This window comes from Seriola lalandi, unplaced genomic scaffold (genome assembly GCF_002814215.2).
Source record: "Seriola lalandi dorsalis isolate HSWRI2012SDOR001 ecotype SW California unplaced genomic scaffold, Sedor1 jcf7180002053772, whole genome shotgun sequence".
NCBI lineage: Eukaryota > Metazoa > Chordata > Actinopteri > Carangiformes > Carangidae > Seriola > Seriola lalandi.
The window spans coordinates 340,710-366,406 of NW_019524325.1; the positions used below are offsets into that span (position 1 = coordinate 340,710).

A 25,697-nucleotide genomic window follows, 5' to 3' on the forward strand; every position below is an offset into this window, starting at 1 on the left:
TGCAGCGATTTTGTCACGTCTCGGGGTTTACTTCATTGTTGCCCTTGATAATAATCAGTTAGTTGGATTTGTCCTAATGTGATGACAGAGACTGAAAGCTGCGCTCAGGAACATGATGGGGACATATCGGCCTTGTGAATCTCTGGCTACAATTAGGAAAATTGCATGGATGCTGGCTTTGTTAATCCAATGTGGAAGAGGAAAAAGAGGCTTTTTTGGGGGAGTCTTTATGTGATAACTACAGGCAGCTTTGGGTGGGAAACACAAGGGATAGAAACCAGCTAAGTGTGACTCTTGTAAGTCATGTGATGTGACCACAGCAGAGCTGAGAAAACACTAACCCTTCTATGGAAATTCTAGAAATTACTTGAACTTTAGTAAAATACTATAAATATAGTTCCAAAAAACAGGTTTACATTTTGGTGAATTTCTAATGCATTGCCCCACTATGTTGTTGCAACACTTATCAAATGTGTATCGTCACCCAAATCATGCATTCAGTAATTTCTCACTTACCCATAGTGCTAATTAGCCCTACAGATAGTTTTGGTTTTCAGAGCTGAGGCTTTGAGGTATCCATCTCTGGAAATTCTGCCACTACACTAATACAAAGGAGATGAATGGGAGTCAATTTGTCCCATTTAAGGTTTGTGGAAAATTGTATTTGGGATATTTAGCAGCAACACACCTCTCCAGAAACAGCCTCCTCACTGTCAGCCAGGGTTGGGTTATGCAAGTGAGTAACTGAAGCATTGTTTCTGAAAAGATATCTCAAAACTGCGGCCTGACCATTACAGAAATTTGAGAGACATAAAAAAATCTGATAACGATATGTCGACTAATAGTAATTTTCTTTTAAAATAATACTTTAAAATAATCAATCTTGATATGGATCTCTTATATTTTTTTTTTTTAGATTAGATTAGATTAGATTAGATTTTTTTTTTTTCCCAAGTTACGTACTGAGCGCGACGTTTTACAGTTGAAAAATTTGTCAGTGCTCTCTGGTGGACAAAGTATGTAATGACAAGACTGATTGTAAATGACCTCAAACCTAGTTTGCCATTTCTGCTCTCCAGTTTCTTGTTACCTAGCGGCTGCCATATTGACACATAGAGATATACAGTATCTACAATAATATAATATTGAATGATAAATCAGCGATGAGACATTTTGAAAAAAATACTGACAACATTAAAATTAATAGTAATACAAATGGATTTTGTAGCTCCTATTATTATTCTTTGTCTTATTTGGATATGGGGAATAAAAGTCATGTTCCAAGTTGCCATGGAGTTAAAAGTATGCCGAATTAGCAGTTCCTGTTTGCAATGTACCCATGGATGTACAGACAGCTGTTACTGGATTACTTTGATGCTGAAGTTAAAAACATGATGAATCTCAGGCAAGTTCTGGAGTTGTAAGGATTTCTGCTTTTGTTTAGAATAGTAAGGGAGTAAACATCTTAATATATGTACACAATGCATGATGTAGATCTCTGCTTCCAAATGTTCCACATTCACTTCCCAACATGTTAATGTTATATGGTATTTTAAGGGGAAATTGTAACACCACTGACGCACTCACCTTTACACTGAGTATTTTAAGACTAATTAAATGTTTCCCATTTTCAGTCACTGGGGACGAGGCCCAGGGCTTCATTTATGAAATTGAAATGTACTGAATATGTGACAGGTATATACAGTATTTATATATGTAATTAGAAGTCTTAAAAATGTTATCTCTACTTAACACTGGTTGTCAGGTACTGGTGACAGACAACGTGATGTTGAATAATTCAAATAAATACCTCTGATTGTGAATTGTCATAAGAGAACCTCCCACTACACCTTAATATACTTTATATACACATGTATATTTGGTAAAGCATTTTGCTGTGTTGGTGTTGAAGTCAGCTCTATTCAGTTGTTCTGCTCTTTCAGTAAAAGCTATCCTACCCTGAAAGCTGAACCAACATGTCTTGTCTAGCTACTGAAAGCATTATCAATTTATAACAACGCATGATGTAATCCAAAGCTAAACTGTAAATGTAAATGTCATCCCTGAAACATAACTGAAATCAGGTTATACTTATTTTTAAACCTTAAAAAAATGTCCTACTTTTCAAGCAGCGATGCGATCCAAGAGACCCCAGCAAGATATTTCCACAGTCAAAAGCATTGTTTATGAAACAGTCTCTTGATGATTCATTACGAATCAAACAGATGACACATTAAAAAAAAAACACTGTAGTATTCACCAGTATGTTATCAGGGTCTGTTGAATCCTGTTAGGAGAAAAATTTCTTTTTTTGGGGGGGGGGGTTTAATCTCCATGTGACGAGGTCAGTCAATCGTGAATGACAGATATATCGCTTAAAGAAACTGTAATAGGCACAAAAAGTGAAAATGAATTGCGGCCTGTTTAAACCAAGAGCTGAAAACTAAGGCTATAAACCTAATTATCCCAACAACAGTTTTTTAGTTCACATGAAAAATTTGTTGAATTTCTTATCAAAAATCTATTTCATGACTGGGAGTGTAGACTATAATTAGCTTTTGTTTGAGCAGATATTGCATAATAAAGAGGCTGCAGAGTCTGTTAGACCCCCAGCTGTGCGTCTGAGGGCTAAAGAGTGCGTTAGCTTGACTTTTGATTTTGTAATCCAAAACTTGTTGTTAGGTTTTCAACAATAACAATCTTATCGTTTTTATGCTGGTGTACGTGTATTTTGGTCTGTACTGTGAGCTGTGCATGTGTGCGTGTGTTTGTGTGTGTGTGTGTGTGTGTGTGTGTGTGATCTCTAGAGACACACAGAGGAAACCTTCCACCCTGTGGTTGCGCTGCACCGCTGCATCCTGCTTGCTGCTTTGCCAGTTCTGCTGCCTGCATCCGCCCCTCAGCGCGTCTTCGCAGCTCTCAGTTTGACCTCATTATCACCATCATTACCATCAGTATTAGTAGCTGCACCCTTCATCATCGTCATCATAGCCACTGATGTCTTTTTTTCTCTTTTTTCCTTTTTTTTCTTTTTTTTTTTTTTTATAATCATCATCGCCAGCAGCAGGCATCAATAAGGCTATCACCACCGTCGTCATCATTCTCAATATGCTGTTATTACCACTGTCATCACTCCACTCGTAATGCTCTGAATATGAAGACGGATGCTGGAATAAACATTCTTGCACCCTAACTGTATGTCATTGTTGAGCGTGCTGCAGGGGTGTTGTGCGTCGTGCACAAAGTGCCTCTCCTCCTCCGGAGTCTTGTCTCCTCACCACTTGTGAGCTTCGCATACTGTTAAGTGTGCCGCTAGACATGTGCTCCCATCTTGCATTGTGTTGTGCTGTTGTGCGCTTCAGAAACACAAACCCCCGTATGTGTTTCTCCTCTGAATATTTCAGATGAGGGGGGCTGACAAAATGCAGGCAGAAACAGACCGCTGATGACCTCCTTCTCATCACCTCCTCCTCCTTTTCTTCTCTCTCTGTGCCCCCCCACCCCTGCCCTCCATCCCTGCGCTCATCGCACATTCTCACAGGCTTCCCCGCTATTTCTCTCACTGTCTTCATCTTCCTAGTCTCATCACTCTCTTTTCTCTCTTCCCTCCCCCACTGTTCACACCCTCCCCTCCTCGTTCCTCCTTCATGTTTCAAGTGCGCTCCCCTCTTTCTCGGTCTTCCTCCTGCTTTCTTGCATCTTCTCCCACCTGTCTGTCCTTTCATCCCACTCATTTGCTCCTATGTCTCATCACCACTGTCTTACCCTTCCGTTTCATTCACCCTCTCCCTCTCAATTTTTTTTTTTTTTTTGCCTCTCTGTACACTGCCTGCCTGCCTTCCTGCCTGTCTGTCTACTCCATGAAGGGCTGTCTGAGGCCTCTGCTCTGCTAATTCATTCGCTGTGCATCGCCTAACATATCTGCAGGGTCAGGCAGACAGACAGACAGAGGGAGAGGAGGAGAGGAGATCTGGAAGAAGAGAGAGGGAGAGGGACCAAGAAAGGAGGACATGGGGGAAAAAAAAAAAAAAAGATGCAGTTTTATCTCCAAGAAACAGAAAGCCAGAGCTAGATCCTGTGGTGGTATATTCCAGAATCTCCCCTCTCTCTCTCTCTCTCTCTCTCTCTCTCTCTCTCTCTCTCTCTCTCTCTCTCTCTCTCTCTCTCTCACACACAATATATACAGTAGCTTGCCATGACCTCCTTCTGTTCACTGCTTGCTTTGTCAATTGGATTCCTGATGTTCAGCTTTTTCTCTAATCTAATATTTAAACCACATTGCTGCCATTGTCTCTCTTACCAAAGGAATGCACAGAATATGTAGCATATGCATGTGTGTGTTGTCTTTCCTTTGGAGAGTGTGCAGAGCAGTGAGGGCATGTATAACTGCTCCATTAACAAATGTCTTGTGCTGATATGTCAGTGATTGTGAACATACCCGAAACCTGTACCTGCTTAAGAGACATTTAGGACGCTATGTTCCAGGAGCCGTTTGGCACCAGCTCTTTTAAAGCCCAAACTTAGCCAACTTAACATGTAGATGTTTACTCAGTGGAGATTCAACAGATCACCAAATTGAAACCGGTTGCACCACACATACTAGCACAGACTAGTCTTTGCTAAATATTTACACCCAGTAACTGCCAAGTGCAACAGTTAACGCTAGCTGACAGAGCTAATGTTTGCTCGCTAATATATGACTGTTTAGCTTGATCATATGAAACAGGAAGATTTTTAGATTGAATTTCACAAAATCAACACAGTATACCTCAATTTACAAAACATTGTGCCAGTAATGTTTCCTTAATTGAGCAAACAGTGTCAGTGAGGTTAGCATAATCAGATATTTCTAATTAATTCTAAACTAGACGTATACTTCTAACTCTGACACCATGTATGTAATATAAGTGATACCTACATTTACAAAGGATTTGTGGTTGAGTTTAATATATTCTTTGCCCCCCCGTGAAGTTGTTATTTTCATAGTTATGTTAGAGCTTGTGATGCTACAGTGATGTGGACTAGGACAGTGCTACAGATGTAGTGCGACCAAATTTAGTAAATCGCTAGTTTAGAACTAATCACTAATTACTCATTACTCCTTTACTTGAAATTAGGGCTGAAGGATTATGATGAGTCATGGTTTTAGTGGGAATGAATATGATTTGTAAAACAAGGAATGTCTGTAGCAGCGCGATGCTCCATTCATACTGGTATGTTGTGACGCATTACATTTTATTATTACCTTCATCAAAAAAATTGCAGCTCCTGCGATTTGGATACTGCACTTGGCAAACTGCAATTTCAATAATATTTTGATTAATTGTTCAGTTACTTAAAATATAACAATACTACAGTATCCAGATAGTTTGCTAAAATGATAAGTTCTGCAGTCAAATATTCACTTTAGTAAATGTATAGAGGCATTTGCAGCAAAACGCAGAACTAAAATATCAAAAGGAAAATCATATGCTGCTGGCTATTTTAACACAGACACGGTGTCTGTTGGTAAGAATATTTTTTGGACAGAGCCAGTCTAGCTGGTTCTCTCTGCTTCTTTAATGCACAGACATGAGGTTGGTTATTCAACTTCTCATCCTACTTTCAGAAAGAAAGCAAAGAGGTTATTTGTCCAGAACTCTTCCTTTAAACTTCAGCAGCACATAATATTTTTGAGCACACTGTAGCTTTTCCACACAAAATTTTATTCTGCAAAATATACAGAATGTTAACTGCAACTGTCGTTTAAATCCAGTGCAGTAAAAAGAAAAAAGAAAAGTACAATATTTACAGATACAGATACTTAATCTTACCTTATACCTCTGGCACTAACTCATCTTAACCACCTACACACTTTATGTAGAACACTATGAAGTTTTTACCCTCGCGACACTTTGAAAGCGTTTTTAGAAGTTGCTTTTGAAGCAGTATACAAATCCGTCTAAACTCATCCAGCAGTGCAGGAACAGCGTGCTAATCTCCTCAGAGATAATTTTGTCAGACATGAATTGAGTGCGAGTGCGTATGTGTGTGTGGAGTGGGTCGTTGTGGAGGGTTTGTGTTGCCCTGGTGTGTCAGAGACGTAGAAAGACTTCAGGTATAAGACAGGTGAAAGCGCTACCTTGTTTGTCGTACAACAATTACTGCACTATGTACCACTGTTTAAAAAAAAAAAAAAAAGGATATTCTTGTTGTGAGAGTTTGAACCACTGTTGATTGGAGGAAAAAAGAGAGTGTTCTGCCAGGAAATGAAGTGTAACAGCAGTGGATCTGGTCCTTCCGTCAGTGAGAGACTACACTGGGGAGCTCAGTTGATTTTTTTTTTTTTTTCCTGTTAAACTAACAGAAGAATCTCTATGGCTAGTGAAACGCATGTTACGGTATCATTTGATCTTTTTTTAACAGAAAAGAAAGAGCGTGATGAAACCTTTTTTGGCATGCTCATTCTGGCTGCCTTGTAAGGTGTTCTATTTTCTGTGCATTATTCTCCTAGTGAGTCAAAAATAGAAACTGATATGTCAGAAAGAGACAGTGACAAAAAGCCAGAGGCAAACCAAGCACACATACACACACACACACACACACACACACACACACACCGTTTCTCACTCGCTCTCTGCTACATTCCTTCAGTTTGTTCTTATCTCACATGTCACTCATATGTTGTACCTTTTCCTCTCCTTTCTTCCTCTTTCCTTATCTCTGCAGGTTTCCTGAGCAGACGGTCTGTGTGGCAGAGTTTGAGCTCAAGTGGAAGTGAGTTAGTGAGTGAGTGAGTGAGTGAGTGAGTGAGTGAGTGAGTGAGTGAGTGGGTGGGTGTCATGGATTCGGCTGCCGAGGAGCCTCCCTACCAGAACTTGCTGCTCCTGGGAGCCATTGCAGCAGCATCTGCCTTCGTGGTCACCATCCTTATTGTCCTTGTCTGCGTTGGCTGTCAAAGGTAAGAGGATGGTCATGTGACTGAAAATGTGAAAGAAAAGTAGGGGGTGGGGGGTGTGTGGGGGTAGACTGAAATAAAAAAAAGAAAAGAAAAGAGGACAGCCAGAGTTTTATCATCTCTGTTGCCAGCTTTCCGTGCCCTCCCAGATCACTCTCATCATCCACTCCTTCTTTTATGTGTCTCTACTTCTTCGGAACTCTTCTCCTCCTTCTTTCTCTTCCCTCTGTCCGCCCTCTCCGTCTCTTTTATCCCCTGCTCAGAGCAGAGTGGCAGTAATGAATGTTAATGGCTGCGAGTGTCAGATCAGATGAAATGATGTTTACAGGATGCTGAGGAGACAAGCCAGAGTCAGAGCAGCCTCGCATCACCCTCATTAAGCAGACTCCTCAGCAGGCAAAAGCAGTGGAACACCCTGCGGTATAAAGAGGATCAGACTCTGAGCCAGGCAAGAGCAATGGAACAGGCGTTTTTTTTTTTTTTCCTCTCTTTTTTCGTTTTTTTTTTCACAACCCTCAGGGACCAATCAGAGGCTGCACTGTGGCTTTGTTGCCATGGGATACACAGATAAGGATGTAGAGAAATGTCAAACCAGCTCATGTCATGGAAATAAAACCACACCATTGTTAAGATCTAAAGAATGAAATATTTGCTCCCCACTGGATGTCGGTAGTGTTGAGGAGCCGAGTGTTCAGTAGTTCAACAGTTCAAATTTACTTTGTCATGTACAAATACCATGGATCCTGGAAAGAGAGGCCTGCTGCTATTGATTTCCTGCTATTGATTTAAAATAAACCCCTCACTTGTTCTTTTTGAGGCCGAGGCTTACAGTGGATTTCAGTCTAAAAATTACGAAATAACTGTTGCCCTTCGTTACACATCTTAATGCCTCCTTGTCATTTTTAGCTGAAACCCTTTCCTGTGCCAGACTATTATGAACATATCCGAGGCGAGCTCTCTTGACCTCCTCATGGTCCCCTCCGGGTATGATGGCCATATGTTTGTCCGAATGGGATGGAGTCCCAGCTCGCTAGAGGAGACAATAGCTAGCTGCAGTAACAAGGAGCTGACACAACTGGCCGCTGTGCTTTTTATGCTCAGACAACATGTGTGATTAGGTGATACACTATTTCTATGATTCTTGCACCTGCTAGCAAAACCAGAAATGCTATTTATTGCTACATTGTGTTTTTGCAGCACAGCAGTAAAATCTCACACGTTACGTGATGCAGATCCTCACCCTCCAAAGTGAGATAAAAGAGACGGGGGTAGAACAGATCTCACATTCACACCTGCACCCAGGAGCTTTCATCTTCTTACTTCACCTCGTCACTCTCTCTCGCCATATCAACAGTTTCCTATGGCTACAGTCACAGTCACCTTCCGGGATCCACAATGATGCGCAACAGTACTGTAGATACATTTGTTGCACAAGAAAAATACCAGAGGATTGTGAAGTGAAACTGCAAAGGGGATTAGCATGAAGGAAAATGATAACTGTGAGTTTGGTGTTATCATGAAAATAACTGGAAGAAAAAGAAGAAAAGAAAAGTTTGTCAGTGAAGGACATCCTCCGCTTTGGCAAAAACCCGAGTCACGCTCCGCTCAATGTTTGACTGGGCTCTTGTTATCAACCAAGGACTTTTATGCCCTAACCAGAGTTGGATGCTGATAGTATCTATGTGCTCTGAGTGTGTGTATGTTCTCTCTCTGTCCACCGGCTCCTGTTGACCTTCCTCACTTTGATGTTGTGTCAGAAAAAGCAAGAGCAAGCACCCCCCAGCCGGAGAGAAAGGGACATCTGTAAATATGGTGAGACATGCTTTCGTTTTACTCCCCTCTGCCCCTCCCTCCCTCTCTCACCCCGTCCATCTCCTTCTCCTCGTTTCCCTGTAAGCTTCCTCCCTCAATAGCTGGATGCGTATACAGACGCACATGCATGTTTAATTTCTGTATTAACATGTCCGTATGTGTGTGACAGCAGGGTACACTCCGGCACCCGAAACTGAACTCCATGAGCAAATCTGACACCAGACTGCATGAGATAAATCGCTTTCCCTGCAACGGAAACTGTAAGTGAATGACAGTTCGCATGTGAGAATATACGACATACAATCCTATGCTGTTACACCATTTAAGTCCTGCCCCCTCCATCGCTTTCTCTATCTCCCTCCTCCTCCTCCTCCTCCTCTTCCTCTTCTGTGTGCAGCTGTTAGCAAGAGCCATCCAGCCAGTATGGACCTTCTGCTCCTCCACAGTCGGTGCTCCCAGACGGACCTGAGGCCCTCCCATGGGCGCCAGCTTCCCCAGATCCCCAACAGTCCCCAGGGATCCGGCCAGGGGGAGGCAGGGGAAACAGGAGGAGATGGGGGAGGAGGGGGAGGAGGAGGAGGAGGAGGAGGAGCGGGAGGAGGAGGGGAGGCCAGAGACCACACATACACCGAGGTGGGCCTGCGCAACAACCCCACCCCCACCTACTGCCTGGATGATGGCCTGTACGAAAGTGTAGGAGTCCGGGAAGGTGACATGGGCCCCAAGGTACCCTCTGCCCCCCCGCCCACTTCAGCCAACACTCCAGCCATAATCAGAGCTGCCCAAAGCCCCCCAGCTCATGTCAACGGAGCCCGCAATGGAAATGGGCACGGAAACGTATGTATATACACACACATCCAAAACTTAAATTATGCTTTTAAATGCAGTGCACCCAATGGAACATGACTGACACTCACACACATCTATGAACAGCAAACGCTCTACAAGCAGGAGGTCAGTACCAGACCAGTTCTACACATAATAACCTGTACTGCAGCAGCATGTCAGACATGCAGATGTAGACATGGGGTCACAAAAAAGTCATCCTGCTGTTGTAACACATGTATTTCCTGCATGAAATTAATGTAAGCGCAATAAAGGGTATTTTTTCGGTTTGTTTGTAGGTGGCATGCATAAGCTGTGCAGGAGCTGCAGCTGGGGCTTCTTTAGTGTGCTTTGCATCAGTGGTTCTGTGTTTCCGTGTTGATTAGTAACAGTTAACAGTGTAACAGTCATTTGTAACTGACATATTTAGTATGTCAGTTACATAAATCTTGTGTGTTTCTTCACAGGGTGGCAGAGGGAATGGCAGAGGGAATGGCACCGTTAACAGTCCGATGGCAGGAAGAGGTAATGGGGCGAGCGGGGTCAATAGGTCCCCCATGTCTTCTGTTAACTCCCTGGCCATTCAAGATCCAACTGTAGCGGAGTACGCTTCCATACGGAAGTTCAGAAAGGTAATCAAATGTAACATACGTTTTTATCAGTTGTTCAGGTGGTTATTTGAAATGAACGAGGTGATGCTCCCCCTTTTGATTCAGTTAAATGAATAGTTTGGTTTCTATCAAAATGTCACGACTTGTCTTACTAAGCCCAACTTGGATAAACTTGGGAAGTTTGAAGGTACGTTCCAGGGCTGCAGCAGTATTGTAGCATTTCCAATAAGAAGTGCAACCTGTGCTAATACAGACACAGACATGCAGCTGTACTCTACAGGTATATTGTCAAGTGACATTGTCAACAAAAAATGATGGATAAAATTAGCTGGAAAGTACTGACTGTCTCTGCAGTGGTAACAGGAGATGTTTATCTCTCATGCCATGTGGCTATACTGTATCTTATGTCTACAAAAGTGTTTCTGTGATTGTAATCAGTCTCAAGAAGAGCAGTGAGTGATATGATCAACTGTGGTTAAAAAGCCAGGTATTGCAACATAGTTTTTTGCAGTGATAGAGGGTGGCAGCAAGAGGCGTCACACTGAACTAAACGCTGGTGTAATTAGGCTACTTTTTATACTGTGCACAGAGACATAGAGAAGCATCAATCAGCTTGTTTGGCTCTGAATAATCATGTCAAATATTAAAATGAATCAAACTGAAACTATCTCATGAATTACAATGTATGATATTTGGAGAAAAAAAGACAGTATTAACTTATAATCTCCTGCTTAGATCGAAAATTCTCCTCTGACATGCATGAGAGATGGAAAAATACGTGATTGTGTGGACTTTTTGCTGCGTTCTCTCACTGAAAGAACTTCACGTATAATGTTTTCACTGGTGACTCAATACTTAAAGGTTGACAAGACAAACAGGAAGGAAAATAACGGGGCCGACAGCCAGTCAGACAGCCAGTCGAGCGTGAGTGATTCACCCTCTGCCGCCCCTCCTCCGCTACACCGCAGTCAGGAATTTCCACGCAAGCCGCTGGAGCCGTTTCACCTGCACTCCTTCCCAAAGGTACAGCAATCATTGGTTCAATATGCTCCCCATCCACCTTAGGCATTGCACAATATTACCGAACCGTCCACCTGTCCAAACTGTAAGTCTGTCTGTTCTCCACCAGAGGGCACTGTCCACAAACAAACGGCTCTCTGTGTTCAGATTGGAGGATTTATATTATTTATATTTTAGTCACTTGATGTCTTCTTTTCAGATCTTACCATACATTTATACTATATTATTGTCATTTATTGTCAATGTATGCATGTGTGGACATATTCCTCTGTTTCTGAAAAAATGTTTGGAACAAAATCACCATCGATAAAATTCACAAACTTATAAACCAACTGTAATAACTCCTGGTTTATGATTTAGTCTTGTATTTGAACGTTGTTGTATGTGCCAGCTGGCATTTGTATACAAACAGTCAAGGCCACAGATTAGGGCAGTTCTGAGAGGGAAACAGAGGTACAATGATCGGATGGTGATCAGCCTCTCCTGTGGGTTTGCTGGCACACACATCTATTTTTCATGCATGTGTGTTTGGCAGAGCATAAAACAGGTGCCTTTGTCTTTTGTGTTAGTGAATTAAAGAGATTGATATAGTTGTTTAGACAATTTTTGCATTAGCTGTGGATGTCAGGCCTGTTGTTGACCTGCACTTTTAATCTGCGTATGCTAAATCCTTGATAGTGTGTGTTTACATGAGTGTATGTGCATGTGTGTGCGCCTGTGTGTGTTTCTTCCGCCCATTCGCACTGTGCTTGTGCAGCACGCTATTACGGTGGCCAGAGTAAAGAGTGGAAGGATGGATTATGTAAGAGCTTGGCACGCTGCCAAGCTGCCTGCCTGTGTGTGTGTGTGTGTGTGTGTGTGTGTGTGTGTGTGTGTGTGTGTGTGTGTGTGTGTTTTGAGTCTATCAGCAAGTCCATCTAGAAACGGCTAACAGGTAGCCAGCAGCCAGTGTTGGGATAAATAATGTTAACATGTTGAAGCCATTTACTCTGCCCCGGCTTCTATTACTCACTCACACTGCACAGGAGGAGCATATAAAAGTTTAATCATCCTTGGTCGTATGTGCACACACCACTACATGCTTTCTAATTGGTGTCTAATTGGTTTTGATCACCAGCTGTGATAAAAATTTAACAGGAGCAGTTACTTGTTTGGTTATTATTTTATTACGTCCATTTTTGACTCAGGCAGCCAGGTTTCTTTTGTTTTTCATATTAAACTATTATTAAGCAGATAGAAACATACAGAGAATTTTAATAAATAGAATTTTAAATAAATTTTAAAACACAAATTTCAATTGTTTTCCCTAAACTACCAAAATGACCTCGACCAGTAGCATTAAATGGTGAATATGTTTTTGCAACATTGTCTTTATGTCGGTGGGTGTTCCTGTCTGTCAGCCGGATATCTTTGAATGTGTGGATTCGTATAAAAGAAAAAGGTTGTTCACAGAATAATGAGGAACTAATAAACTCTTAATGAAAATTCAACAACTGAGCAGGCATTCCCTGATGCTTGCATATAGCACAAGCCCTCTGGTAATTCGTTGTGGTGGTTTTTGTAAAAGATACAAAGATCATTAACACTTAACTTAATAGTAACAGAAACATTCAGCTGTGGCAACAAAGGATAAGTAATGTCAGTAGCATCTGATTCCAGTTAGAAACCGGTTTCAGAACAGCTGCCAGCTGAGGAGACTGTTCCCAACGCCCACTGTCTTTTTGACAGTGCCACTCGCTGACTTGTTTGTTTGGATCTTGACATTAACGCTACCCTTGGAGAGCAAAAGAGAAGTAAAAAGCATTTACCATAGGTGGGTATAGGGACATTTATCACCGAAAAGCATTAAAAGTGACACTTTTATGACCATAACCTTGTTTGGTCAATAATTTTGATTACAGCTATACTGGCAAAACTTGATAAAAAAACAGTTCACATTATTCCCACAGTGCATCATTCATGCAGGCATGACCTCTGACCTTCAAAACAAATGCTCTCTCTCCCACACACACACACACACACACTCACACATGCACAATCTGTCCTCCGCCCATGCTGTACACCATGGTCACTGTTTACCTATTGAGCAAACATGGCAAATGAAAACTTCCACAACTCATAGGTCTTAGGACAAACACACACTGAAAGCAACAAAAACAACAACAAAAAAAAGACACACAATCAAGCACAGCACAGTGTCATTACATATAATTACATGTTTTAAATATTTCTACACTATTGCACAAAGACTTCCAGATTGTGATTGCAGTACTTGCCTGACCTCCTCATTTGATTTTGTTTACCAGGAGGCGGTGTTCATGGGCAATGGGGAGCAGTACATCTGGAAGCCTCCAGAAGATGATGACATCATCACTTTGCACCCACCTCCGTCCCGTGTAGAGAACGGACAGGGGCACCCATCTCCCCCAACTGCGAAGGAGGTAGTATACATATATGTGTGTGTTTGTGTGTGGTGTAGTAGTTGGGGGCAGGGGGGGGACGACTGGAAGGTCCACAGACAGATGGACACGTCTGTGATTTGTGACTGCCATGTTTACCGAGTGGGGTGCCCATTTGATTTGGCATGCCGTCAAAACAGCGCTGCCCTGTGACCTGCCTGTCATACGAGGTTTCTGCTTACAGCGAGAGGTTACGTTACATGCATCCAGCCCTCGCAACCCCCTGCCTGAACCCCTGACCCCAAGCTCCCAGCCCCCCGCTCATCTGTCTGTCTCTAACGCATGACTCACCAGACGGATCGGACATCAGTATCTCCTGCTGCCGAATATTTAATCACCATTTTGCATTCAAATAGATGAGTCTGTTAAAGGTTAGCTCTTTTATTTCATCAGCCCAAGCAGACAGAATGTGATCAGCCCTAGCTGAACTAATTGTATATATATATATATATATATATATGGTAGAGTATATCTGGTGGTGATGGGGGGGTGGTCTGCACTCACCAATCATGTCACATACCTCACCACATGTGCTTCCACACACAGCAACACGCAATATGTCTCTCTGTCAGTACCTCTCTCTTCACTCTCTGCTGGACACAGTGTAACATACTGAGAGAGTTACAAGCCGTTTGGGAACTTCTGTCATGCCTGGGGTGCATGGGGAGTCATTCTGAGTAGATGGAGGGGTGTCTCTATCTATCTATTGAGTTTAAGGCAGTTTTACTGACCAGTTTTAAGCTGCTGGTAAGTTTCTTGTTTAAGCCAGTGTTGAGCTAAAAAGTTTGGAAGCTGCTGTATGTGGAGATTAAGGGGTTAAGTCTCTGCTCTCTGGCTCAAGAGTCAAACTCCTCCTCTGCAAATCAGACTGGTACACAGCGCAGCTGGCCTTGACTGCATTCCCGCTCTCTCTCTCAATTTATTTTTCTTTCTTTGTAACTTTCTTCCCTGTTTTTTTTTTTTCTTTTTCAAACTTTTTTTCTCCCTTAGTTGCTGTGTTTTTCCATTGGATAGGTTGTTGTTGCCCTAACTTGCCCATATACTTTGTATCCTCTGGAGGTTGTCAGTTGCAGCCGTCAAAAGGTGTTGAGTTTCCACTCCCACCTAAATCTCCTCCTCTCCTCTGGCGCTCGCTCCTTCTGCTCCACTCCCTTTGTGGCTATTAGGAGGCGCTGCCTTCCCCAACCAATCACGTTGCGCAAAGCATGTCTTACCAGATGAATATCAACTGCTCGCAGACCGTTTGGAAACTTGTGCCATATTTGCTATTCATGAAGTTGATCACACACAGATGCATCAGTCATTGCATGCTGTTGTGTTTCCATGGATAATCAGTGTATGCAGGAATTAAATATGACTTCTCAGCGCCTCGGTCTGAGCAGACAGCTACAGCAGTATCAGAAGAGACATAAGAGAAAGAAGCACAGGCTGAGGGGAGGAGAAAAGAAAACATACAGTGCACAGGCTTCCTCAACAGCTGCAGCCCAGTTTTGAAATCCCCATCATCTTGTGACTTCCTTCCTCTGCTGCACAGAGCTGCAAATTCTGTGTGCACAAATGCACACACACACACTTGCACAAACACACACACACACACACATTGTACATTGTGTGCACACACTTGTAGCATACGCCAGGGTCTTTGTTTATCCAAAAAGGTCGCACAAGAGATTTGTGGGGGCAGGGTATCTGTGTCGCTTGAGATTTGTCAGAGACAGAAAGAGGGCGAGATACTCACAATTAAAGTCACAGTGGTTTGCACTTTAACCATATTTTCCCAACTTAACTAAAGTTATATTTCTCTTATGTAAGACGCATATTATATAGGCACCATGCAAGCAAAGGTAAGGTGAGCACACAAACACAGAAAGAGTGTTGCTCATTGTCTGTGTGCTCTCATGTTTCAGTTTTTTGGGAGCAGAACAAAAACAAGCTCAATATGTGTGTGTTCGTGTGTGTGTGTGTGTGTGTGTGTGTGTGTGTGTGTGTGGGAGAGGGAGAGGGAGAGGGAGATAGTTTGCATAGCCAGTGTTTCTCAGGGCCACTAGAACAGAGCTGCTGGTCTGGGTGTGAACACAGAAGGTAAACATGACTATGTCCCACAATCCTCTGCTCTTGTGCTTCCCTCATGGAATTCTGACACAGAAATGCCAGAGGTCACGGCACTGGTTTATCTGAATTCCCCACAAGACCTCACACATGCCTTTCAGCTGTGCGTCCTAGTTATCAAATCTTTCATGCTTCATTGTAATCGCACGCGCACACACACACACACACACAAACAGAAAACACACATAGACACTGTCTTCACGGACACATGCATACACCTGCAGTAAACAGTCACATAAATGTGTGCATAGGCTTCATTGAAGCAACTGAAATGTGAGCAAAGTCCATTGATGAACACTGAGCAGGTTTTGTTTTTTTTGTTTTTTTCCTCAGCGAGTTGGCTGTAGTCCAGATCTTTCACACCATACCCTGCTGTTCTGTTGCCAAAGCAGTTGTGGTGAAATTTTAACAGGTCCATCCACTGCAAAGCTAACTTTGTCTCTCTGCCTAGACCTCAACAGACTGATAACACAGTTTACTCTGCCTTATCCTGCCCTGTCAAAATAGGTCAGATTACAGCACAGAGCAAGCTCTGTCAACACATGTGCAATGTACTGTGCGCACCCACACAAACCATGTTCACACATCAAATTAGCAGCGTCATAAGTTTGCTCTCATATTCACATATTGTCCCTTTATGTCTGGAAGACTTAGAGACAGAAATGCACAAATACATACTGTACATATGGAAAGTCTGCACATACTCGGAGCTAATTCAGGAATTGGGGCTTAAAGGTGGGAAACAGTGATACAGTCAATCCCAGCACAGTATAGCATGTGTAGTCTGTGTCAGTTTGGTTATAGGCATTCACTTATAGAAACAAGGCTGTGAATGAAGCAGAGTAACAGTCACCTTCTATTTCAGGAGCTGTCACCCATAGACTGTAGGATTGAGTTTTACTGTAGTTCAGTGCCATTAACTGACACCATACCCTCCTCTCCTTCTGTGTGTGCTCTCAGATTGCAGACACTTACTCCATCGTGTGTAAAACCCAGAAGAAGAAACCTCCTATGGAAAACAATGGAGCGAAGACCCTCCCACGCTCCTTTGGAGGGGAGAGAGGAAACGCAGGTTCCCGGGGCCGAGGCAGAGGAGTCCAGGGCCAGGCACGTTCCCAGGAGGAACCCTGCTATGAGCCGGTAGGAGACAGGTCCTGGCCCACATGCGTAATGGCCGAGTCTGACCCTGCGTACGCCACTATCGACACCCACCGGAAACGTGAGCAGGGGGGAACCAATAACAACACGGCTGGGGGTAATGCCACTCTGAAGAGAAAGAAGCAGACGCCGCCGCAGCAGCAGCAGCAGCAGCAGCAGCAGCAGCAACAACAACAACAACAGCAGGCAGCGCCAGCGGCACCTCAGGGCTCAGGACCCACCGCCCTGCCTGTTAGAGGCCTGCCCGGTGGGGAAAACTTCTATGAGACCATCAGCGATGTGAAACAAGGGGGCAACAGCTCCAGCACCACCACCATCTTCACCTTCAATGACGGGATGGAGATGTACGTCACTGGCCTGTAGCTGGGTGACACACAGAAACGGCCCAGAACCCTCTGGTACAGTCATGAAAGGGATCTTTCTGTTCACCGGTCAGCAGGTTGCTGTACATAGATACAAGGCCCTCTATAGACAAACAACATGAGGATCCATTTTGTGTTGACATCAGGTACAAACAGGGTCTTAATCCAGGTTCAAATTTCCCTTGATTGGTCTGTACTTCAGAACCAGCCTAAGCCTAGTCCAGCCCAAATATGGACCAAATACATTTTAACAAAGGAAAAAAAAAAAAAACAAAGAAAAGAAAACTGGAATATACATCTTCAACTTACTGTGTCACTGACCATACTCACCTGTTTGTGCATCATTTTCCATAATATCTTTATTTTTATATGAACACTGTACTCTTTAAAGAGTATGTGGTGTAACTCACAACCTGAGGGAAAACACACTTTAATATATGTAACAAAAGAAATGTGCATGCATTGTGCGAATTCAAAAACACAACAAACACACACCTGAAAACGGAGAGTAGTAGCAAGGAAGCTGGCTATATTAGGAGTACGATGAGGCACACTGTTAGCTATTGTCACCCATATACGCACACGTACACACACATATGCCTCATCATGGAGGGACTTATGAAATATAAGCAGATGGATGTCACAGAGATTTGCGGTGCTTAGCTCTCACTAAGTAAACATCTGAAACAGGTTCTCTGTGCTCACTGGTCCATTGCTTTGGAGCTTTGTTCAAACTTAGGCCTATAATTTGTAGGCCTCTTTAAACACAGAGGTAATTGAATGCTATTGTCCCCGTTTCACAAATGACCATCAATGTGCACTGAACTTATTAGCATTTACCAGTAACAGCCCTCATGATGACTATAAAAAGTGACTTTTGCGCAATAATGTAAGATTCACATACATTATGAGATTAGTTTAAAATCCACGCTCAGATTTGACAAACATCTGTAGCCAGAGACATGATGACACACCCCAACACAGCCCCACACAGATACACACAGACTGGGCAGAGTCATGCAGGGTAAAGTGATCAGGTCATGGGCATTGAGTGGGTTGTGCAAGTATTTCCCCAGAGTGATAGGGGTGACAGATTTCACAATGTTAGACCTTTACTGTATTACTGGGATAAATGAGAGAAGAATATTTTCAAAAAATAAGGAAGTGAAAGAGCCCAAAATAACACAGGATGCCTCATCCTGGACAGTTAATATGTCATGTCTTCTGGGCTCTGTAAACATCTGACTTTATGACCATTGTTATTTTGCACTGGACAGATGCAGGACTGGTTGGCTTTAAATGTGCATAAACGTGCCATAAAAGGCATTTCCAAACACAGCTCTGATTCGCTCTATGGTCTCAAGTCAAAGCCAGAGCTCCCCCCAGCTCAACAGACTTAAGTCTGGTGGTTGAAATAGCAACAGAAGGCTTGGACTCCAAGAAAAATAAAGAGCTGGGCATAAAAATGACCAGCGAGTGTCCTTTGGAAGGTTGCCCCTCGCCCTCTGCCCACCCTCATCTCCAGCCTCTGTTCTCTTCCATGATAAACAATGTCTTTCCCATGTAGCTTTGGGGAACATTAAAACAGAAAGAAGAGGGAGAAAACAAAACATTAGAGCCTTAATAAATGGGCATAAAGATAAGAGATGGAGAGGGATACAAACTGCTCACAGGCTGAGAGATGAGGCATTAGAATGAGCTCACTGTGAGACAACCATGCAAAGATAAAACGGGTTTAGAAAGGTTAGTAACATTAATTTATTAATGCTACCGTGTCAGAAAGTATGTAAAATTAAATGCACTCTGTATTTTAATGCACTCTTTATTTTTTCTTACCTACTGACAATACCATTGGTTAAATAGCTCATGCCACTGCCATGAAAACAGTAAGTTTATGTTGTTGGTGCAATTTTTCCTGCTTGATCAAAAAAGTGCATGCTTTAATGTGTGGAGATGAAAACAAATATTGTGGTACTTAATTGATCTCGTTTGTTGATCTTTTCTGTTGTACTTTTTTGCCATGTGATGCAAAGCAGCATTCAGTTTTTCCAAAGCAACAACTTGGAGGAGGAGGGTAGAGAAATAGGGCCAAGCGTTGTTTATCCTCCCCTCTGGGGGAGTGAGAGAGTGAAAGAGGTGGGGGAGGGAGATGAAGAACAGCTAGTATAAAACTAGATGAGGACCACCGCAAATGGACACGGATCCAAAGGACCCTCCTCCTACCAATACTGTGTTTGCGTGCGTGCACACACACACACACACACACACACACACACACACACACACACACACACACCGTCAGGCGCACACACACTTACACACTGCAACATTGAGCCATGTGCGTTTCCAGTTTCGGGGAGGAAGCACATTTTGCTTCCACTTGGTCAGCCCTTGCATACACTCCCTCCCCCAGCTGTGTTCATCCTCCAGTAACCGACACAGACCTCTTTTTTCTCTGCTTCACATCGCTCCCTCGTTGTGCAGGGGAGGGGCCTTTGATGTCCAGTTCTGAGGGAATCAGGGAGTTATATGGGGTTTTTGGGGGGGGGGAGCAAGGCAAGGCTACGGGTCAGGCCAACCCCAGTCTGATATCAACGAGGAACCAACGGCTCAACTACTGTCTGATATGAGAAATGGCTAACAGCTGAGACGCTTAACAAGCTCTGTTGAGGCCACCTTTAGACAATGCTGGCTGGAAATTGCTATCACACTTAATCCTTTTTCTCTGGCTGTCACTTTATGTGTCACATTTTTGTTATTCTGAGAGAAAGCACTGATCTGATATATTTTGTTGAACACTGATCGAGACAGATGTTCATTGCACAAATACAGTATGATGATGTAAATGTGTATAATACTCTGTTGCTGTTCTGATGTTGTTCCAATGTAACATACAGTATACAGTATATTTGTTAAAAAAAAAAAGAAAAAAAGATGGTTATCACAGACACATTGTACTTTGTGGACGCAAAATGTTTCATGCTTTCCATGCAGATACAGATGCTGTTTGTTAATTGTCTTCAGATATAATTATGGGCCAATACTGCTGTGACAGCTGTAGCCAATGTTGTATGTTCTTAAAGCACAGGGTTTAGTTTAAAAATAGTAAATATAATAAAACATAGTGACAGTGCAGATATGCAAAAGATTGTAATGTTTTATATTAACCTTCATAAAATATTAAAGTGAGTTTTTACTTTTCTAATAAAGTGGCACATTATAAAGTGTGTTTGTCTTTTGCCTGCAGTCTTATTGCTTTCTACAGGGTATCAAACCAGGCAACAGTACGGTGTCAGTTGTTAGAGATCTGTGGCAGCCTCACAGTAATAATTGTACTTTGCAATAAATGCAGTGTGCAGTAAAATGCATTTGTGTAAAATTAAGCAATAAACCAGAGTGGCTGGGCTGTGCAGACAGAAATAGGTTAGATAAAGGAACAATGAGATGTCCCCAACAACTGAAATAAAAGAAAAAACCTGTTGTTTTATCATGTTCATGAATGTCATGTTTCTACCAATCACTAATTCTAGAGGAAGAACATTGCTGAAAAAAGGTCAGGCAGGAACCGTTTAGTCAGCCAGATATTTTGCAATAGGTCTGCACTTTTCACAGTGTATCTAAAGGAAGTGGACACATATGAAAAATATTAATTTTGTGAAGCATCTAATGCAATTTTCCTAAAAATGCAAAGCAAAAGCAAGGTGTTTCTGTCATTTTGTCCATGTTATAATGCAATCAAGTCACAAATGGGATCTCAAAATTGTCTTAGATGTGAGACTTGGATGCAGTGCGTTTGTCTTTGATTGCATTATTTTTTGCACAGGGATTCATGTTATTGTCACTGGCCGGATCTAACCAAGTTTATTTTCTCAGGAACTATGCTTAAGTACAGTTTTGAGGTAGTTGTACTTTACCTGAATATTTCCATTTTCTGCTTCTTCATTCTTCTCCATTACATTAAAATACTGCTTACATGTAAATGCACACTAATATTCCAATAATAATGTCATGTTTCAAAAAATACAAAACCCAAATGCACAACAGAGTCAACGAAGGCAGGTAATGAGTCTTTACTGGATTGGTACAACGGTACAAACAGGTGTCAGGCAGAAGCAGGCAGGCAAACAGAATTGAGCAGGTATGCAAACTAAGGTCTTGAGAGCTTGGCAGTGAGTATGAAGACAATCTGACAACTGGTGTATGGAAACAAGGACGTGTATATACAGAGGGGATGATTAGGTAAAATGGAACAGGTGTGTGCAGGGGCGGAGTGTCCAGCAGGCAGGAAACTGGGCAGAGGGGAGTGGCTGGGTCTCAATTTTTAAGTTCAGTATTCTTTCTATATATGGGTGCCTCTGAGTGGTGCATTTTGCATAAGGCATACTTTTACTTTTGATACTATAAGTAAATGTTAATGGTAATACTCAGTAACATTGATTCTGTTGCTTTGCATCTTCTGGCAAGAATGTCTTCTTTTGGCATATCTTCACAACAAGGGTCAGATATGTGATAGGCATGAGATCTAATAATACTCATTAACTTAATTCAGCATTGTGTTTTCATTAAATATTAACTTGGAGATGTCATTAGGTTGTGAAATTTCTACAGGGCCCCTCAAATGATACTGAAAAGCAATTAAATATAATACATTACATTACTTTTATGAAGTAATTAAAACAGTTTCATTACTTATTACATTTAAAAATAACATTCCCAACACTAATACTTAGATTTTGAATTCAGGACTTTTCTCTGTAACGGAGCATTTTTTAATACAGTGACTTTAAAAGGTCTCAGTGCTTCTTCCACCACTGATTATTGTTTCCAGACACTATTGTGTTAGTTCTACATATAACAAAAAAGGCTATAAGATGAATAGCTTACACTTCTAATAATTAATTGGGTTTATAACTTGTGGTGGAGTAAACGATCGGACCTAGAGGCTCACTTCATTGATAATAACACGGTTGCAAAGTGCAGTTCATGTCGGCTAAACAGGATCCGCTAAATCATCATTTGATTTGCAGAAACGTAAATGCGCAGTTTGCCGCTGAGGCCTGCAGGCTGTTTTCCCTCTGCTCTACCCCCTCGCTTGCTTCGCAGACCGGCTCATCGTCGATAGACACCGGCCGGTAAACTGTACGACACGCCCCCTCCTGTCTTCCACCCACATTACGTGGTTTAGAAAAAAACAGTGATTGGCAAGGTGAAAGCAGCCAATCAGGGGCCGCCTCGACGTGGACGCGTGCCAAAATGTAATGTTTATGTATGCAACGGACCAATGGGAGTGAAGTAGAGGGGGCGTGGCATTCGTTTGGAGGAAAGAGGCAAAACAATCTTTTATCCTCCTGACCGGGCGGCTTTTTGGATATCCTGGGTCGTGGTGGTGGCGGCGGTGGTGGAAAACTTTACATGTAGACTAGAATATAAGTTAAGACACAGACAATTCCAATCAACTCGCGACAATCCTGATAAATGTATCTAACTCCCGCAGTTTGCACTAAAATCTATAGAAAGCTGGTTTTCTTTCTTTAGTCTCCACTCGCCCTGTCTGAAAATGGATTCCAGATATATTTTGGAGAAGTCGTCGGTTGGGACAAGGGTCGGTGTTGGAGGAGTGGATTCCTGCCGGGCAGGCCGCTCCGTGCTCCACGACACCCGGGTCCCCACGGTAGAGAAAAACGGTCCCATGCCGGTGTACACACACGGGCCCGTCCTTTACAAATTCGTAGTGGACGTGGGCTCAGCGGCGGAGGTGAACGGCGAAAGAACCTCCTCAAAAGGGAACGGACTGTCTCCGGGTGGTCAAATATTGCACATGGAAAAAGTAAGTGTCGTTAGCCGTGTTAAGTGCGCACGTACGACTCCATTAACCGGTAAAGTCAACTGTACAGCCAAGTTACAATATACATATAACATTGGGTATGTAACGTGAACTTGTCCTTACGTCGTATAGTTAAAAGTTTAACAGTTTACACGGTTCTCACACGTCGTTATTACATTTTAACGGTTGAAATATGACTGTGGCACGAGACTCAACTACTGTATATTATGTTGCTTGCGTTGTGTATTCAGTACCGCCTTTACAACTCATAACCCAGCTCTGCAAAGGGTCAGTAATTTCACCGACTTCTGTCAAAGCTTCGTCGTAAGCAATTACGTCGCATCCAAACGGCTTTAAATGGCGGCTCAGTCTGTGAGCAAAGTTTACAGAAAAGGGGGGCAGGGACTTCTAACTACTAGCCTAACCCCCTCCCCCCATAACTTCAGGGTGGAGCTTCAACAAGGGCTTCCTGGCTGCACAGCGAGGCCCGGCTCCTTACACACGACTGAATAAGTAATATGTACCTGTAAAAAAGACCTGGGAGAATTTTTTTATGCCCCCCCCCTCCCCTCCATGCAGCAGCTTGTCGTTTGCATCGTACTTATACTTGCATTGAATGTATATTTTTTGCATTACCTTTTCAACATTTCGTGGCCCATTTGTATTTCTCTTTGCAGGGTCAGTAATTTATTCATGTCATATAGTTTCTAATTGACCCCGCAACATCAAATATGCATAGATGGCGAATTGCCACACCTATGGATCAGTCAACATCGAATTTAAAAAAATTCAGTGAATTGCTGAATCTGTTTCTATTAAATTGAAGTGTGTCAATACCTGGCAGTAGATATGAACTAAAGCTCTATTAGGTGGGTAGGTTTTTGAATGAACATTTGAGTGAATATTGTTTTGCAACAATAAGGTGACGGATTGATTGACAGACAATCAATTAGCAACTATTTTGATAACCAACCAATGACTTCAGTCATTTTTGAAGCAGAAATGGCCAGCATTATCTGGTTTTCAGCTTGCCAAATGTGATGATTTGCTGCTTTTCTTTGTCATGTCAAAATCTTGAACTTCTAGACTGATGTTTTCAAAAACCAAGCAAACTTAAGACACCAACATCTGCTCTAAGAAACTGCAAATACCATTTTTCACATTTAAAAAAAAAAACATTTTAGACTGCTGATTATTTTGGCAGAGTAAGACTTTAATTGAAATCAGTAAATCAAAATAGAAGATAGTAGCTGTAACTTCCTCCATCATCCTCACAAATTTACTATTTATTTATCAAGTGTTGACAGTATTACTTGTATTTTAACCTGTTACTGGCTTCTTTTTGGTTGGTTCCCAAAGGTTCGTGTATAGTGGGAAAGGACAGTAGATTCAGTAATTTGCTTTCTTTTTCTACTATTGTTTATTCAAGACAAATAGTTGAACTCCAAATAACACTGCCTTGCTGATGAAGTCACTTCAGGATTTCTATTATGAATCAAATTAGAAATCTACAGTATCGCCAGATGTAATGTTTCTGATGCAGGCACACTAGTAATTGGCATATAAATGATAGATTGACTTTAATGTGCTTTTGCCTCATTTCCTAGACTGGCCGGGGGGACCAAAAAGACACTGGTTCCACTGGGATCCTGAAGAGGGCCAGTCCCACTCACTGCCCAGTCATAAAAGGGCAGTTGCAAGGCGGCTTCATGCATTTGGACATCAACAACCCAGGGAAACAGGCAGAGCTGGCCAACAGCTTCAGGGCAGCACAAGTGCAGAACGTACCGCCGACAGAAAGACAGCCCCTCCCCTCTTCCCACATCCCTGTACCTAGAAACAGGTACAGAGTGGCTGCTGACATACACTATCACAAACCCCTGTTGTATCTCTATCTTTGGTTAATTGTACTTTCTACTCTTTTGTTGCATGTTAAGTGAGAGAAGCAACACCTCCAAGCAATGCAGTCATTTGATGGAATTCAAACTTTGGCTTGGCACCGGAACACGAGCTTCAGGCAGATGTGTAATCAGCCCCACATAGTTAACTACCAGACCTATTTATGTGTGCACAGCTCTATTCTGTTCAGCCCAGTCCAGGAGCTGATTTGACACTGATTTTGTGGTGTTATATATAATCAACACAGGCAATTTTCATACTCGACCAAACCTGTGTTCCTTAACAAAGTCTTGACTAGAAGTGGAATTCACCCCCTGGCTACAACTGTGCAGTGGTTTGGGCATGAATGGTGTGGGGGTGTACTGGTCAACTGACCACATGTTTGGTGTTCCATCCAGAATAGTTTTGAAATATGCCCTAAGAGAGCCAGAGCTTGAGATGAGGGCCAGGATTGCCCAATCACTTGACGGAAGGAAACGAGAGAGAAAGATAGTTACAGTATGTTGGTGTTATGTACTGATGAATCAGTTCACTATGTTTTGGAAAGTTATACTGATCAGGCATTTCAATGTCTTGCTTGACTAAGGCTAGTGGATTTATCAGCGTCATGTGCTCGCTCTATGTCAGGCAGGAAGATGAACTTTGTTGTGTGAAAGTGTGTTTTGTTTGATGTCTCACATG

At 42.4% G+C, this 25,697-nt stretch overlaps 2 protein-coding genes across 4 annotated transcripts in view; both read left to right on the forward strand.

Annotated features, from left to right (window-relative positions):
- Positions 1-20,520, forward strand: part of LOC111651784 (uncharacterized) — a 39,553-nt gene extending 19,033 nt beyond the window's left edge. Inside the window, exons 2-9 of one of the 2 annotated variants that reach the window (XM_087172800.1) lie at positions 6,709-6,940; positions 8,695-8,749; positions 8,919-9,009; positions 9,147-9,586; positions 10,042-10,206; positions 11,047-11,208; positions 13,512-13,646; positions 16,734-20,520. In XM_087172800.1, the coding sequence (XP_087028926.1) occupies positions 6,822-6,940; positions 8,695-8,749; positions 8,919-9,009; positions 9,147-9,586; positions 10,042-10,206; positions 11,047-11,208; positions 13,512-13,646; positions 16,734-17,294 (1,728 nt within the window). In that variant the 5' untranslated portion in view covers positions 6,709-6,821 and the 3' untranslated portion in view covers positions 17,295-20,520. The remainder of the gene's footprint in view (positions 1-6,708; positions 6,941-8,694; positions 8,750-8,918; positions 9,010-9,146; positions 9,587-10,041; positions 10,207-11,046; positions 11,209-13,511; positions 13,647-16,733) is intronic. The other variant, XM_087172801.1, reaches the window with a different exon arrangement.
- A 2,131-nt stretch (positions 20,521-22,651) lies between these two features.
- The window catches only part of slc2a4rg (SLC2A4 regulator), a 40,037-nt gene continuing 36,991 nt past the window's right edge, over positions 22,652-25,697 (forward strand). For both annotated transcript variants that reach the window (XM_023401839.2, XM_023401840.2), the window contains exons 1-2: positions 22,652-23,120; positions 24,725-24,960. In XM_023401839.2, coding sequence (XP_023257607.1) covers positions 22,851-23,120; positions 24,725-24,960 — 506 coding nt within the window. In that variant the 5' untranslated portion in view covers positions 22,652-22,850. The remainder of the gene's footprint in view (positions 23,121-24,724; positions 24,961-25,697) is intronic.